Source organism: Phocoena phocoena, chromosome 2, assembly GCF_963924675.1.
Source record: "Phocoena phocoena chromosome 2, mPhoPho1.1, whole genome shotgun sequence".
Lineage (NCBI taxonomy): Eukaryota > Metazoa > Chordata > Mammalia > Artiodactyla > Phocoenidae > Phocoena > Phocoena phocoena.
Window position 1 is genome coordinate 160016209 of NC_089220.1, and position 18205 is coordinate 160034413.

Below are 18205 nucleotides of genomic sequence, written 5' to 3' on the forward strand. Positions count from 1 at the left end.
ATTAACTTGTAGTTCTGTAGGGTAGAAGTCTGACATGGGTAACGTCAAGGTGGAGCAGAGCTGCATTCTTTCCTGGAGGCCCTAGGGGAGAATTCATTCTCTTGCCTTCCAGAGGCCCCCGCGTTCCTTGGCTCACGGCTCCCTGGCTTCATCCTCCAAGCCAGAAGTGTCATCTCTCTCTAACCATTGTTGTATCTCCCTCTGACCACAGCTGGGAAAGGGTCTCCACTTATCCAGACTCCTGTGATTAGCTGGGACGCACTGGATAATCCTGGACAGTCTCCCCGTTTTAAGGTCCTTGATCTGAATCGCATCTTCAGGTCCTTTTTGCCATGGAAGGGCAACGTCCACAGGTTCTGGGGATTTGGGTGTGGACAGTCATGGGCATTATTCTGCCTACCACAGTCACCATCCTCTTTCCAGATGAGGACAAGTAAGGCTTAGCGATGGCCGAGAGGCCAGTGGATTAGGCCAACATCCATCTAAGAAGTAAGGTCAGAGCTGGTTTTGAATGTAGTTCTCTTTGTGAATTCTATGCTCTTAGCCACTTGGCTACACACAGTTCTGGGCTTTTAGCTCAGATTTTTATCCATGAAAGAGGCCACCCTTGATCCAAGTGGTTTATGTATACATTTACATGTGATGCTTACGAAATGGGTTTTCTGTTGGAGGGTTCTGATGTCTCAGGCAGCTGAAATGACTTGTTCTGAGGGAGGTGGCAATGTGTGGCCAAGTTTGGAGTTTTATTTATAGGCGGGTCATCGTGGGTGTTATCCTAAATTCTGCCTGTCTTTTCTCGTGGAGACTGGATAGGTGAATGGATCAGAAGAGGGATGAAGTAATAACTATTGAAAGTTAAAGTGAACTTTCAAAAACAATCTACTTCATGGACAGCAGTGAAGATTCCATCTGTTAAAATATGGATTTGAGTCACGTTTCACAAATTTAAAAGCAAGACATTTCCTTTATTTTTTGAAGGACATGATAGAGATTTTTAATATGTGATGTTTTTGTGAAGGTCTCGTTTTCTTTTGCTGTGCTACTGTGTATTCTTGTAGAGTAGATTTTCTAAAATCATATATCCTTCCCAGTTTAACACAAAATTACTTTATGTCTGCACCTGGCACTTAAATTTTGGTTTAAATGAAAGCTGTAGAATTGTATGTTATTGGCATATTGCAAATCACCAACTGTGATTCTGCCACTGAAATTCAAACAGCATTTGTTTGTGGCACAGTCCAGATTTCATAATTCTTGTGTTTTCTAAAAATGCTGAAGATAATTATTGAAACTAATATATGTGTATAAGTTCTTCCATCATGTGTGGCATTTAAGGCTTGTTCTTTGTAATTTTCAATCTCCATTTTCAGTTTGCAGAAAGGACTTGATTCTTGAGAGAACACATCATCGTGAAAAGTGAATAACAAAACTTGAATTTCATTTGCTTCCAATTAAGCGCCAAAATGTCAGAACTTAATACCTTCAAAATGCATATTAAGCCACACACCTTGTGAGAAGTCTGATGAAATTAAAATCAAGTATAGAAATTCAAAATCCTGATGAAGAGCTTGAAATGAATATTGTTAGCTTATCAGGGTTACCAAGGTACCTTGATTTCTAGTTTTATTTCCCAAATTGAAAAATTTAAATTGGATGTTACTAGAGGGATGAGCAAATTAGTGCAGGATCATCAAACCATGGCCCGTGGGTCAAGTTTGGGCCACCGCCTGCTTTGTAAATAAAGTTTTATTTAAACATAGTCACCCTCATTTATTCATGTATTGTGTACGGCTGTTTTCATGCTACAATGCAGAGTAGAATAGTTGTGACAGAGACTGTTTGAATTGCGCAGCTCCAAAAATATTTACTATCTGGACCTTTTAAGAAAAATGCTTGCTGACCCCTGATCTGTAGAATCAGGGGTTACTGTCTGTGTTACTAATATGCGGAGATGCTTATCAGATAAACAGTCTGATTATATATATGTATATATACATACATACATATACCTACAACACACACACATATATACTGTATATGGAAACTTTAGTGTATATATACAAACACCTTTCCATTTTTTATAACTGCTAAAGATTTCTTTTCCCACTGATGTTGCTTATTATAAGGTTGAGTGGCCCAACTATTCATCTGACTTTGATTTCTTCTTACCACTTAACCTTCCTTCAGATTGTTTAATCAGCTAATTATATAAGATGCCACAGCAGGATTCTGAGTTTCCTGTTTGTCGCATGTCTCTACGACCTTAAGGTGGTTTTCTTTTTTGTCTTATGAATTGATTGATGTCAATAGCATTTGTTCAAAATGACAAACTGTAATTATAAATACTTTCCATATTCTGTGAATACACCTTTTGGTCTGTTAACTGATCGGAGTATTGGCGTTGAAAAGGCTTGGATTGGCGGCAGAAGGTGTGGTTCTTTCCGTGTGCAGTCCTGACTCTTCTTTTCTTGGAAGGCTGAGCTTACTTCTCCAGGCATGGGATTGGAGTGTGAATGACCAAGGTGTTCTGTGCCTTAGAACTTTATTACTCTTTGAGATTTTAAAGAAGTGCTGCCACTGTTTAGTTATAAGAAGAAATAGGTTGAATTTTAATGGTACTCTGTTATGCTGTATTATGAAAATTTTCAATTTTGAAATAGTTTCATATTTCAGAAAAGTTACAAAAATAGTACAGAGTGCTTCCATATACCCTTCATCTATCCCTAATGTTCACATCCAGCATAATCATAGTGTAGTTATCAAAGTTAGGAAACGAATAACATTGAGTCCATACTACTAACTAATCATCTGAATTTTGCCTCTTTCCCACTAATGAGGCCTTTTGAGGCCTTTTGCCTAGCCCAGGAGCCAGGCAAGGGGCTCACACTGCATGCAGTTCATATTTCTCCTCAGTCTCCTCCAAGGTACACAATTTCATCAGCCTTTTACTTTCCCGACCTTGGTATTTTTAAAGAGTAGTAGTTACAGAATGCTCCTCAATTTGGATTTGTCTGATGTTTCCTCTCGATTAGACCAAAGTTATGCATTTGGGGCAAGAGTACCACGGAAGTAACGTTGTATATTTCTCAGTGCATCTTTCAGAGGGTACGTGATGTTGATGGAGTGAAGTGACAGCACTTGGTGAAGTGCTGTCTGCCAAGTTTCTGCCCGCAGACACTACTTTCTCTTTTTAATTAAAAAGCATCTTACGGGGAGATATTCTGAGATATGCCCATATCTCACCATACTCTCACCCATTAACGTTAGCGTCCATTGGTAGATCTTGCCTGAGACAGTTCTGACTGTGGAGGTTGCCTAGTGATAATTTCTCTTTTAGTGATTTTTTCCATATTTATTAGTTGGGATGCTCCAGGAAGGAAAAGCTGTCCATTCTCCACCATTTGTTTATTTATTTCTTAGATTATTTACTTATATCATTATGAACTCACAGATGTTTAGTTTATATTGGGTTATAATCTAATGCTCTCATTATTTGATCGTTTACAAGTGTCCCAAATGGTTTCGGCCCTTGGGAGCTCCTTAAGGCTGGCCCTAATTCCCTTTGATGTGCTTCCTTTGATGTGTTCTTTTGTATCACAAGGTGTTCCAGGCTCATCGCGTATTTTCTCTGTCCCCAACCCTGGAATTAACTATTTTTCTAAGGAGTTCTAGTTCATTTATTGGAGAATAGTATTAGAAACCATGATCTGGCCACTTGTGTTCATTGGTTCTTGGACCAGCAATTTGACATTGAAGCAATGTCATTGCTTCTAGGATCTTTCACTGGACAGAGCTAGGACACATGTATTCACATCCATCCATACCCGTCGGCCTACCTACTTATAAAACCACAAGTTCATATTGATGCCTCTAATTCTAATCTAATACTACAGTATATTTCCTTGTTTGTAACTTCTGTTTCTGGCGGTGAGAACTTTTTTTCTTTCTCATTCATTCCTGCTGTGTGTGTGTGTGTGTGTGTGTGTGTGTGTGTGTGTGTGTGGAATATGAATTTCTAAACCAGGCGCTTGTAAGGAACAACTTTACTAACTAGAATACAATATTTCTGTGAAGGTTCTTTTTGCCTTTAGCCTTACGTTAAACAGTGAAAAAAAAAAGTTTCGTAAAGTGACTTAGTTCTTTTCTTCCCCACCCTTTTCGTGTGGTTCTGTTTTTCATTTGTAACATAGCTGGGTTTATTTGTTTGTGCTCCATTTTAGATTCCCAACCCCCAGACCCCACCTTGCCTCCTGGTCAGTTTCAATTATTTATTTCTCTTTTAGGTATTTGAATCATTATGATGGTTCTAAGAGTCAGAGTTACAGAAAAATATATTCAGAAAAGTGTTACCGCCCCATAATCTCCACTATTGTTCCCATTCTCTCTTTCTTTCAACCCTGTTCCTACTAACTCCCTGTAGCCTACCCGTCTCATTAGTTTCTTGTATCCTTCCTGTGTTTTTTATGCACAAATGAGCAGATACTGCACAGTTTTTAATATACCCTTCTTCCCATATGAAGGGTCCCTTATACCTTTTGCTGTATAAACTATATATCATGTGTATGCATTATATATAGGTATATATGCACTTTCTTTTCCACTTGATATATCATTTACAAAAAGATTGAAATCCACTCCATCCCCTTTCGCATTCTGTGATATAAAACCGTTTTATTTTTATTTTCACCCAGAGAATTTTGCATATGAAGTGTATGACTTAGAAATATAAAAATAAAGCATCAGAACTCAGGGCAAGACTATTTCTTTGCAGTTTATTTTCCTAAAACCTAACATACCTGGGTGTGTACATATCCATATTTTTCCTCTGTAGATTTACATCAAAGGTGGTGTAAGTTTTTGGTTGTCATTTTAAATGCCTTTGTTTATAATTGCAAATTTACCTGTCATTTCTAGCTGGTAGCAGTGTTTGATGAGCAGGACCCGCATCACGGAGGTGATGGCACCAGTGCCAGCTCCACGGGCACCCAGAGTCCGGAGATGTTTGGCAGTGAGCTCGGCACCAACAGTGTTTCAGCCTTCCAGCCTTACCAAGCAACTAGTGAGATCGAGGTCACCCCTTCGGTCCTCCGTGCCAGTGAGTGCATATTTCGTCTTCAGTTACGGGGATGCCGACTGTGTTATCCAGCCATGCTCTTGTGAATGGAATTCATTGTCTGTTTATATCAAAAACTGATCAAGTTTAGAACCTGGGCGAGGGTCTTTTGCAAGAGAGGGAGGCAAGATTCTTTATGTTTTCATAGATTGGCCTTACTTTACTTTGGACTGGTAGACTTTTAATTGCTCACCAAAGGTAAATAAGGATAATAGTTAAACTTATACTACCTGCATTTTTCTTTCCATATGTTTTATATGAACGCTAGAACAGATAGAAATAATCAACATCCTTCCACTGAAACCAAACACAGTGTGTTGGATTGACCATCAAGTTGGTTATAACAGTTACCTGAACTTTATCTGGAGAGCAGGGGCTGAAGGGACCTCAAGGATTGTTATCTTCAGGGATCTGGAAGAGTTGCTATTAGGTGCCCTCTCAAGAAACGAAAAGATTGGTCTTAGTGAGTGTATAGTAGGAATCCTAGGATCCCTAGTGCCCAAGTTCCAGGACACTAGCTTGAAGAATTCTGCAGCCATTCCTGCCAAGCTTACAGTGAAGAGCTTCTGCTAAACATTCTATTTAGCATTTGTAATTGTATAATCTTATCATTGAGCAATTGTTAAGACTAAGAAGGCCTATTTCAAGAAATTTATAACTTAAAAATCATTTATCTTTTAGGCACATCTATCTAGAAACATTTCAGTTTTTTATGTGGAAAATTTAGCCTTGTGTGATGTGGTCTTCAGTAGATCTCCACATAGAGATAGGTAATAATATATAAAATAATATATAGAATATAGTTAGATAATTTTTTAGAATATATAATTTTTAGAATATATAATTTATTATATATAATTTATTTTTAGAATATATAATTTATTCTTATAAAATGCATCATTGTCCCCACTTTTCACATTGGTAGCAGTCTGTAGCATTTTGGTAATTTGCTTCTAGATGTTCATAAACTATTTCTGCTTCCACTGTCCCTTGAGGAGATATATATATATATATATATATATATATATATAGAGAGAGAGAGAGAGAGAGAGAGAGAGAGAGAATGTATGTATATATGTATGTGTATATATATATATGGGGAATAAGGAAAGAACGTCAGTTTAACAGTTAACAAATCTGACGATCTATCAGAAACCACAGGGAAAGTATGCCATATAGAGATGTAGAGGATTGAAAGGCACATTGCATGATGGGATATGTATGTGATGCCCAGGGGGTCGTGTATGGTTGCAGACCAATGTTAACCACTTTCTAAAATTGCTTTCTATCACCTGGACAAGAATAATCGTAGTGAGAGCTGGGCACAGTGGAAAATGTTTCCAAGGAAGCGTGGACAGAAACAGCCACTGTAAGGTGTTTTAGCTGGACCTTTCCTTGTATCCAGGAGACGTAGGTTGTTTGTGCACATACATGAACAAATATATTTTAAACTGATTTTGTGGAAGTAACATTTGATTACTACATGGATACACTACTTAAAAAATCTTATGTACGATTTACTTTGGGCAGTGTTTTTCAAAAGGTGAGGTGTATACCGTGTATGGTATATGAAGTAATATGTAGGGGGTGTGCAGGTCATTTTCTTTTCTTTTATTGTATACTAGCTCATTAAGTCCATGCCTTAATGATTATCTGCTTGGCACAAGCTTGTGTTTAAGAAATGGATTGCCTAATTTTGATTTAAAGAAGATTTTAATGAAACAAGAGTACAAGGATTCATAGGTGCCTGATGTTTGGAAAACAGTGTCTTTATGTGAGTAATTACACCTTAATGTATATAATGAACTACAGAGCTTTTTGCTGTGTTACTGTTGTGGTTTTTTTATTCAGGTGTTTTACAAAGCAAGGTGTACCTTTAATTTAGCTACACCTTAAAAATGTGTTGGAGGAAAGGCCAGTCCTGTCTTTAGGTTAAGAAGAATTTGAATGGCTTGCTGCCCATTTATATCTTTTTTCTAAATTTATTTTTTACTTTTTGGCCACGCTGTGTGGCACGTGGGATCCTAGTTCCCCGACCAGGGCTCGAACCCAGGCCCCCTGCATTGGAAGTGTGGAGCCCTAACCACTGGACTGCCAGGGAAGTCCCCCATTTATATCTTTTGACTTCACTGACTCAACAAGATTTTTAAACCACCACCACCCATATTTGGCTGGCTCTGTGTGTTAAAATTTAAATGCTGTTTTCAACTCCAAGCATCTCTTTTACCTTGTTTTAATTGAGAAAAGGAAGTTATACTTGAAGCATATGTGTTGTCTTGCAGTCATCAGTGGGAAGATATGCAAATATTCAGAGCAAGAAGCTCTGAATTTTATTTCCTAACGTTATTTAGATTTTATGGCCTTGGCAGGCACTGGGTAAATGCGTGTTAAACATTTACTAAATACAAGGTTTGGTGACTATGTGAAAGTTACCCAATACCTATGAGTCATTTTCTACAGTATTAATACCATTCATTCGGAAATAAAACAACAGTAGGTCTGTGCTGGCCAGGCCTCGTGCGAGGTGATCCGAGTTCAGAGTTGAGTTAATATGGCCTAGTCCTTGCCATCAAGGAGTTTATGTTCTTCCTCTTTTTTTTTTTTTTTTTTTTTTTTTTTTGTGGTACGTGGGCCTCTTACTGCTGTGGCCTCTCCCGTTGCAGAGCACAGGCTCCGGACGTGCAGGCTCAGCGGCCATGGCTCACGGGCCCAGCCGCTCCGTGGCATGTGGGATCTTCCCGGACCAGGGCACGAACCCGTGTACCCTACATCGGCAGGCGGGCTCCCAACCATTCCGCCACCAGGGAAGCCCAAACCATGCTCTCTAAACCTCACGGTTCTGTGATAGATGTTTAACTGTATTTTTATTGTTCACAAATCCAGTTTTAGAGAGACCTACTGTGCCCAGGAGCACAATTTCTGGAGCAGATCATTGAGACCAAGTCTAGCATTTTTTTTCCCCCACTTGTGATTTTTTTATTTTTTAATTCTCAAAGGCTTTTTATAGAGATCAAACATTCTGGGGATAGCCTGGCTTTAGAATGATGGCAGGATTTCTTTTCATCCCAGAATACTGATTTAATATTTCCTTTGGAAGAGCCAGACTGAAGATTCGAGATTCCTTGGCAGGAAGAAGTCCTAGAAATAGAATTGCTGTAGAAATTTTGAGAAACAAAGTATCCGATTAGATTGTCTTTTAACCTTTCTGAGCTGTGTTAATTTTATAGTTAATTTTTATCCACGTCTGGCAAAATGTTGCTGAAAATGGTGCTCTTTAACTAATTGGTAAGATTTTACTAGCTCCCTAACTTTGAAAACTTACAGAGACATCAAGAACTGCTGTGCAGGGCTTCCCTGGTGGCGCAGTGGTTGAGAGTCCACCTGTCGATGCAGGGGACACGGGTTCGTGCCCCGGTCCGGGAGGATCCCGCATGCCGCGGAGCGGCTGGGCCCGTGAGCCATGGCCTCTGAGCCTGCGCGTCCGGAGCCTGTGCTCCGCAACGGGAGAGGCCACAACAGTGAGGGGCCCGTGTACCGTACAAAAAAAAAAGAACTGCTGTACAAGGCTTGTGTCAAAGTTAGGTGCCCCCGACCCCGCCGCCTCTTTCTCGAGCTCTAAATTTTTTTTCTTACTCAAGAATATACGGATTGGTTTTTTCTTGCTACGAGATCCAAGATCTTTGGTTTAGAGACCTATTCTCTTAACATTACCTGGTATTAGGATAATATTTTCCGGATTTTATTTAAACATATACTGAAAATAGAAATAATATTCCTATTGTATTTCCTTTTAACTTGTGAAGTGGAGCATGGCATACAAATGGCATTCTCAGTATTTCAAATAATTACCTTCTTACTGTGCAAGTTCTGTTCAGCATATAAAACCCATCCAGTTTTGTTGTAGATGCAATCTGATTATTACATGTTGACAAGGTCATATATCTATTAATTGGATTGGAGATGGGATACAAAATTGCTGTAATTATTGTAATTTTCTAGCTAATTGCAGGGTTGGTGGTGAATATTTTACTTCTGCAAAATGAAAAACAGTATTCCATCAGAAGTTGTTTTACGGGGTTTCAGACATTCTGTTTCATATCTTTGGTGCTTTTTGCCCACAAAGTATCTCTTTTGTATCTTTTTTGTGTATCGATCCACCTCTGAATGTCAGAGCGCTCATTGGCAGCTATCAGTGGAAGCAGCAAAGACAGAGAGCCTGGAGTACTCTCAGCTACCTCTTTGTTCTGGTTGCCACAGTACCTCTATTGTTTATTTATAAATTGGAGTACTCTCCTTTCAGACTTACAGTCAAGGTTGGATGGGTCAGATCCCATTGGAAGAGGACTCCTCTGATCTGCTCTGCTCTCTTGTCACCTGTGCACTCAGAAATACTCCATGAAATGAGCGTTCTTCACTACATTCAGACTGTTTATGTGTTCTTTTTTGGCATGAATAATTAAGTGAATTATTGGTCAGCCCATTTCACATTGTAATATGGGGCTTATGTTGCATGTTCTCTGTCTTTTGTATTTTTTGCTTTATTTAAGCTAAGCTAGCTTCTAAGAGCTGGAAGCCAAATTGACATTTTAAAAATAATGGTGTGTATACAAGGTGAGTGTGTTTGGAGGGTTGCAGGTGGGGGGGCCGGGCTACTGGGGGGGGGTGTTGGAAGCTTGCTGCCGAGGATGGTGCGAGCAGACTGATGTTTATTCCCTGCTGGAGTATGAACTGGAGGCGCAGGTGACAATTGCCAGGCCTAATGAGCAATTTGGCAGATAAGACGGGCTGTCAGGCGACAGCAGTTCGGCAGCAGGCACGCTGTCTGCGGACCAAGATGCTTGTTCCAGAGATGGCATTTCAATACCATAAAGAAAGCCTTCTTTTTTGTTGATAGCTGGTATTGCAAAGATGTGTGTTTCATCCTTCAATTTTCCAGTGAAGTAACCAGCAATCAACATATGGTGATTTTGGTTGCAAATTTTTAAAAATTTTTTTTTTTTTTTTTTTTGCGGTACGCGGGCCTCTCACTGTTGTGGCCTCTCCCGTTGCGGAGCACAGGCTCTGGATGCGCAGGCTCAGCGGCCATGGCTCATGGGCCCAGCCGCTCCGCGGCATGTGGGATCTTCCCGGACTGGGGCACGAACCTGTGTCCCCTGCATCGGCAGGTGGACTCTCAACCACTGCGCCACCAGGGAAGCCCGCAAAATTATTTTTAAACTTGCCTTTTCATGTGGTCATCCATTAAGAAAAATGGGGGGGACACAACAAGATATATTTTCCCCACACCAGACCACAAGAAATGTTAGGTTTTAAAATGCTGATAAAATGTAAGCGATCAGTTGCTTCGTTGGGCTGAAACATTTCATATGTGGTCTTTACATTGGAACTTAACACTCCACAAGGTAACAGTGTAGTCTTTTCATCATACTGTGTCATTTATATCTGCTTCCTTTACCCAGGAGTCCTTTCCTTCCACAGAGCACACGAAAATCTAGACATGTGCATGGATTCTCCCCACAGAGGCTATGAGTATACTGTATTGCATAAGGGACGCTGGGGACAGGTTTCCACATCTTTGTAGGATGGAGCAGTCCCTTAGGAAACCTCCAGGTCCATCTCCCCTACTTACCATCAGGAAACTGAGGCTCAGTGGAGTGAACTAACACAGTCTGTGCTTATGGCATAACCATCAAGTGGAGTTATTGCCGAAAACGTATCGACACTTACTGTATGTCAGGGTACTGTTGTGGCATTTCCAGACACCAGACTTGAAGTCAGAACATCTTTGCACTTCCCGTCTGACACCAGTATTTCCGAGTTATCTTTCTGCAGAATAATCATTTGCTTCCTATATTGTTCAATTACATCTTTGTGAAGTACTTAATTTAAAAAAATCTCCACACAGATGTATACAGTATTTTACACTTAATAGTGGTGACTGTTGGGCCACTGGGAGGGGGAATATATTTTAGAAACTCTTTGCCCCATGTAATCAGATGGACTTTGGCCTGTAGTTAGCAGGCGGTCCTTGGTCATTGAAAAGGCTTCTTGTAGTGTTCACGGCACCACCTGTGTGAGATCTCCACACCCCAAACCTTATGGAACTGGACCCCTTGTGCACAAAGTCTCTGTATCTGTCACACCTGCTGAAATCTAGGGAAGAGTAGTTTTACAGGTTCCTTCCCCACCCCACTAAGATGTCTCCACTGTCCAATCACTTCTGTATTTCTCACTTCTCTTTGTCCTTGGCTAGTATATTTTATTTGACCCTGGGGCCTTGCCTTGCAGTCTTGCCTTTGTATGGGGATATATCTTATGTGTCCGATTTTTTTTCTGTTTATCAGGTGCAGAAACGGTTACTGACACTTGAAAATTTGTAAAAGTGATATAGCTATGAATATATTAAGAAAGTACGATTTAAATTGAAGCAAGAAAGCCCATTTTCAAATGGCAATAAGAAGTGCATTACATAGAGAAAATAATTGTATGAAAATGTTTGAGCAGACACGATTAGATTGTAAACAAGCTTTCTTTTTCATTTTCATTCTACATTCTAACCAGGTATTTAGGTTCTTTTTTCTATTAGCACATGTCATAGAGAGACCCATATGTGGATTATTTTGTCATGAAATCCTGGCAGATAACATCTTCTTTTTTCTTCCTGCTGCTCTTGATACAGATCTCTGTTATAGATCTTCTTGAAACTGTGTTTGCTTATTTATTCTTTCATTGCTTTTAATGTCAAAAATGGCTTTGCGTTCCTTGTTCTGTTTGCTCCTGTCTCCAGCTAGAGACTGGCTTCATCTCTCAGATTCATTGTGTGAATCTCAAATGGGAAGGGACCGAGAGGCAGCCCTGCAGGGACACAGAGTGCTTGGTAAATGTGCCCCTGAGGGTTTTACCCCTTCTGCCTTTTCCCTGAAATGGACAGCTAGTGGTCCCTGTGATAGCCATGTTTTGAAGAAAAACCACCTTACATCTAAATCAGTGTATTGATTCATTATACTATTTTGTATTTACAAGTTTCATTTATATTGATTTATAAATTAACAATTTATTAATTATTATTTATCAATTCATTGCCTACATTTCAGCAAATTGTTTTTCTCAGTAAAGAGCCTGGGCACTGCAGCACGTGCGCAAAGTGGCATGAAATCGTGTGCTCCAGGACACACGTGAGAGAGGACAGCGCCTTCTCACAAAGAGATCTCTATCCAGCACTTTCTGTGGCTTAGATTTGATGCTTCCTTTCCATATTTCCCTCCAGTTGGCATTTGACAGAACTTAAATAAATCTAGAATTTTTATAACTGCAAAAAAGGGGACTGTGCTTCCGTTACCTCACCTCCTGTTTCTCTCTCTTGGTCTGAAGCATGGTCCAGACCATGGACCTGGCTTATTCTCAGGTACTGTCACACTGCCTGTTCCTTGGTGGAATGCCTTTCCGTTTGTATTCTCTCTAAAAGTTGTAGAAAGTTTTCTATCCCTACATTTTTCTACATTACCCTCCCTTTTCTATCTGTTCCGGGGATTAAGCAACCACTATGTGTTATTTTTTTCAACTCTTTCTTACAGAGTTGAGAGTAAATACAGCAATTACAGCAGCTCGTTGCCTGGGCTGCAGTTGTGTTTTGACCGTATTATACAAGCATCGTTTTCTTGTCTTTATAGTGGTACCCTAGTAATAAGTCTTTGTATGTACATATACACATATCTATGGCTGATATTTAGTGAGTTTATATATGGAAGGAGTATAGGAGCAGCATGTACCTTCAGGAAAATAAATCATTTTGTAGAGATAATTCCCATGTTTAAAGATAGAAAATTACAACCGGAACCGTCTAGGACCAATCATAATGTGGAAAGAACAGGAGCCAAAGGGCATTTCAGATTACTACTTCACTCAGCCCATCATCACATTTAATTAAAATGTCAGTTTGTGCCATGGCTGATCCACTGGTTAATTTGTTATTTAGATCAGCTTGAGAAGTGTTTATTTTAAATATAGAATTTGTGTTAATGCATTGGAAAAGAATATTCTCTTGCTTGGCAGAGATGTTGCAGCCTAAAGATTTATGACTTAGAACAACAAAGACCAGCTGGTGATCAGTTTGCATAAGTAGGATGGGGGTATCTCCTGATGCTGGATAATAACCGTTCTTATGTAATCAGAGTAAGGGGATTTGGGAATGGGAGGCAGAAGCAAGGTCAATGATGAGTCACAGGGGCTTCCCTGGGGGTCCAGTGGTTAACACTCTGCTTCTCCACTGCAGGGGGCACAGGTTCGATCCCTGGTCTGGGGACTAAGATCCCGCATGCCACGCAGTGCAGCCAAATAAAGAAAAAAAAGAAAGAAGAAAAGATGAGTCACAAGTCATAGAGCAGAACTGCATTGGATCCTGAGAATGGGTCTGTGATCCATGGGCAAGGCTTGGGGATCATGTGTCCACTCTGAGGGGGGTGGCAGAGCCAGGTGGGCAGCGGTCTGTCTGGGCTTGCCCTTGGTGCTTCATCCAGAAAGCTTCCCAGTCTGCCTTCCTCATTTCTCTCCCTCATCGAAGCCATGGCACCTCTTTTCTTCAAAATTGGGAAATTAGTTTGATCAGAGTTAATACATAAATTTTGAAGAGCAGGGTGTTTATAATTTTCTGTGTGTGTATATGTTATCAGTTTTCCGTTCCCGCTATAGCAAGTTACCACAAACTTAGTGCCTTAAAACAATACAGATGAATTTTAGTACCATAAGTCAGAGTCTCATGTGGATCTCAATGAGCTAAAGTTCAAGGGTCGGCAGGGCTGTGTTTCTTTTCGAGGCTCCAAGGGAGAATCCCAAAGGAGGGAGAATCCATTTCTTTGCCATTTCCAGCTTCTGGAGGCCACCTGTGTTCCTTGCTTGTGGCCCTTTCTCCATCTTCACCATCGGCAACCTTGCATCCCTTTGACCATTTTTCTGCAGTCACGCCTCCCTCCCTTTCCTTCTGCCCTTCTCTCCCATTTTTAAGGACTCATGTGATTACGTTGAGCCCCCTGGAAAATCAAGGATAATCTCCTCACCTCAGTCTTTGCCTTCACTCCACATGTGCAGGCCCTTTTGCATGTCAGATAACACGGCAGGTTCTCGGGATTAGGATGTGAATGAATCTTTGGGGGCCATTATTCTGCCTACACAATATACAGTTAATATATAATATTAATAATGTGAGGTAGTGTGAAAAAAATACCACTTCCATTGCTCTATGTTTGGGACATTTTCTTTCCTCATCAGGTGACTCTGGATATGACAATCAGTGTCTGACCCAACAACATTTATGTGATGATCATTTTGATGTAAGTACATTGGAAAGGAAAATAATGAACGTTGGGACAAACCATCTCATTAGAAGTATTTCTCTGAGACCATTTCTAATTTAGGTGAGCCAGATAGAGCAATATTTATAAAAACATTACTCTAGCCATTATTATATAATTCTGTTTGCTTGACTTTCATGTAACAATTTGTTTGATATTTATCTCTCTTGCATTATTAAAAAGAATTTTCAGAGTATTGACTTTTATACTCTAAGGGAGAAATTTTGATTAGAAAAATTATGTGCAATTTGTGAATACTGAAAACATCGGGCAGTTTTCTTATCTCCTATGTACTCTGTCTTCTTGCTCAAGCTCTCCTTACCTTCCTCATGACTTATTGTATTTTTAAGCTTTAGTTTAGTTTAGTTATGTTCTAGGCCTTCCCGTAAAGTATCTGAACAATGACTTTTAGATGATTACATAAATTGATGGAGCCTTGTGATATTAGATGTAATTTTCATTCTTGAACCTCCATCAGTTCGCATTCTTGAGCTCTTTTAGAAGTTTCTAATAATTCTGTTTTGAATGGCGTTAAAGTGAAGACTAGTTCTAATGAGCCTTCATGAACACATTCATCTGAAGACCTTTTTTTTGGTATTCACCTTGTTTCCTTCTTTTGCCTGTAAAGAAGTGCATTGTTGGGCGTTTACCAATCTTTTAAAGAATTAAAAGTTTTCTAAGACAGCACTCTTCCCTCTCTCTGGGTTTCCTTATATGCTGCTTTATTTTGTAGCTGCTTTATGTACTTCTCTGGCAGTTCAGTTTCTGAATAATGGAATGTGATAAAAGACTTCATATCTGTGAACATAAAATTGCAACAGATCCAAGTTCAAATGTGTACTTGATCTTTAAATTTTATTTACCAGGGTGCTAACATTCCTTTAATAGGAATTTTCTTTTACACTGAAGAAATGTTTTATAATATTTTCCACTGAACACAAATTTATATATATTTCGATTTTCGTACATTCTGCAAGATTGTAAATTTAAAAGGCAACCTCGCAAACAACCTTCTACATCTATATCCTCAATTGGATATGCTTGATTCGGGGCCAATGCAATACTCTTATTAGTGAAGAAAATTGAGACCCTTAATTAGAAAAAATATCTCCTGAAACCACATCTAAAATGACTGCTCTCTGCTCGATGATTACGTCATCCATCTTCATTCACTTCCTTTATTATCAAGACATACTGAATCGCTGCATTTTTGTTAAGGTCCTAATATAAGACTTAATTGTGTTAGAGGAGAAGTTTGGTTTAGCTATCAATGGTTTCGTAGTTGTGGTTGTTATCCCTTACCAACTTTAAAGACAGAGTATATACTTAGAGGGAAGAAAAAAAAACAGTTTTGAACTATAAATAAATTGAGTAACTACTGCTGACACAGTTTTATTCTCTGGAACTTGGCTGTTGTAGACCTTGATTCCTGTTTACTTATTTACAGTGAATGATGCTTCACCATCATGGGTAACACAAATGCTGATGCATGCAATCTACTTTCTTATGCAAGAGTCAGGACTGTCGTGATAGTGGTGTACTAAACATGTCTGGAAAAGGTGTGCGTGCGTCATTTGCAGTGATTCCTTGCCTTTATTTTTGTATATTTCGTAAGTATTGTCTTTTTTTTACTGACTGAAAACTGAGTTTTTTGATATGAGCTTTTTAACTTAAAATTTCCATAGCAATACTAAAGATTATTACATGACGTGAAGGTATTGCTCATAAAACTAATGGGGCAGTTTTTTTCTGTATGATGAATACATTACGTTTCTAAATAAACGAAATGTTATGTTTTCTAGATTTTTTCCTTCATTTACTTTCATAAACTCTGTCCTTGAAATAAGTACACATCACACACATGCCACACACCCAGACGGATTTTTAAGGAAGTTATTAATCAGATGAAGCTAATAAATAGTGAAGACTCTCTACCTGCATCTGATTGCTTTTTATAATTTGCTTTCAGTTCCTATGGGTTCTAAGCTTCAAGTTTTTATGCTGCTCATATTTGAAAATCTTGTGTTTTTTTTTTTTTTTTTTTTTTTTTTTGCCGTACGTGGGCCTCTCTCTGTTGTGGCCTTTCCCGTTGCGGAGCACAGGCTCCGGACGCGCAGGCTCAGCGGCCATGACTCACGGGCCCAGCCGTTCCGCGGCATGTGGGATCTTCCCGGACCGGGGCAAGAACCCGCATCCCCTGCATCGGCAGGCGGACTCTCAACCACTGCGCCACCAGGGAAGCCCAAAAAATCTTGTGTTTTTTTCTGTCAGCTCATCTGCTAATCTTATTGGTAGCTGTTATATTTTTGAGCATTTTCTCACAATAAATGTTAAGACATCAAAATAATATAAGAATATTTTTCACATTTCTCTACCATTACTTATTGTCTATCACTCCATTGCTCCTTGAAAAGATTTACTAGGTGTTTGGTGGGAAAATGCAGCTGCTTTATATCTGTACCTTGATTACCATCAAATATGCTTCATCCTTCTGAAAAATGGAAGAAATCAAACTACAGTAGTACTTGTCACTTAACCTTTTAAAAGTCAAGGCACATCTGAGTAAATGGGTTCAGGGTCACATCTAGACCCACTAATCATGTTTTTAAATTTCATGTTGCATCTTAGACCTTTAATTTGTGAGAAACAGCACTTTAGGAGGCTTGACTTAGCAAATCTTTTTGGTGAAACTGAGCCTCTTCTGAATAAATGTTGTATTGATATAAAGTCAGCACAGCCTGTTCGGAGGAGATTCATTCATTCAGATGAATCTCTTCATCTGTTGCACAGAAAATATTAAAGAAACCATCGTGATGAATATGCAACTTTACACAGCTTTCCTTTTTAAAAAATTTAACCCTGATTGGGGAAAAAGAGTATTATTCAGTATCGTTACATTGCATATTTTCACTTGTCTTTATAACTTTTTCCTTTGCAAGGTCACTTGTCTTCTGTTCAGTTTGTTTGTTTGTTTGTTTGTTTGTTTGTTTTTGGGGCACCCGGGCCTCTCACTGTGTGGCCTCTCCCGTCGCGGAGCACAGGCTCCGGATGTGCAGGCTCAGTGGCCATGGCTCACGGGCCCAGCCGCTCCGCGGCATGTGGGATCTTCCCGGACCGGGGCACGAACCTGTGTCCCCTGCATCGGCAGGCGGACTCTCAACCACTGCGCCACCAGGGAAGCCCTGTTCAATTTTTTAATTGTAGAAAATTTCAAGCATATACAAGATTAAAGAGAATAGTGTAAAGAAATGCCATGCCCAACTATCAGTTCTAACAATTATCAATTTATGGCCAATCTTGTTTCATCTATACTTCCCCAAATGGGACTATTTCAAAGTAAATTCCAGATCTTATATCATTTCTTCTGAAAACATTTCAGTACTGTATATATTTCTACAAAGTAAAACTTTAAATATATAACCCCATACAATACTTTCTTAATGCTATGTGATGTGATATTATTATTAAAATAACTCCATTTTGTAAATGTGGTTTCATATTTGGTTTCTTTAAATCAGCATCCAAAGAAAATCTACACACTGCATTTGATTGATATGTTTCTGTTAGTCTATAAGTTCCTCTTTCTCTGTGTATGTCTGCCTGTGTCTATATATGGGTATGAGTATATGTATGTATACACACACACATATACACATTGCAATTTACTCATTGAAACTGGACTGATTTTCTGGTAGTTTTCCTCTGTCTGGAGCTGAATCCATCCCTGTGGCATCTACTGTGTTCT

At 39.3% G+C, this 18205-nt stretch overlaps 1 protein-coding gene across 8 annotated transcripts in view; it reads left to right on the top strand.

Annotated features, from left to right (window-relative positions):
• Window positions 1-18205, top strand: part of PARD3 (par-3 family cell polarity regulator) — a 630692-nt gene that overhangs the window by 239926 nt on the left and 372561 nt on the right. For all 8 annotated transcript variants that reach the window (XM_065872407.1, XM_065872411.1, XM_065872408.1 and 5 more), the window contains exon 3: window positions 4915-5095. In XM_065872407.1, coding sequence (XP_065728479.1) covers window positions 4915-5095 — 181 coding nt within the window. The remainder of the gene's footprint in view (window positions 1-4914; window positions 5096-18205) is intronic.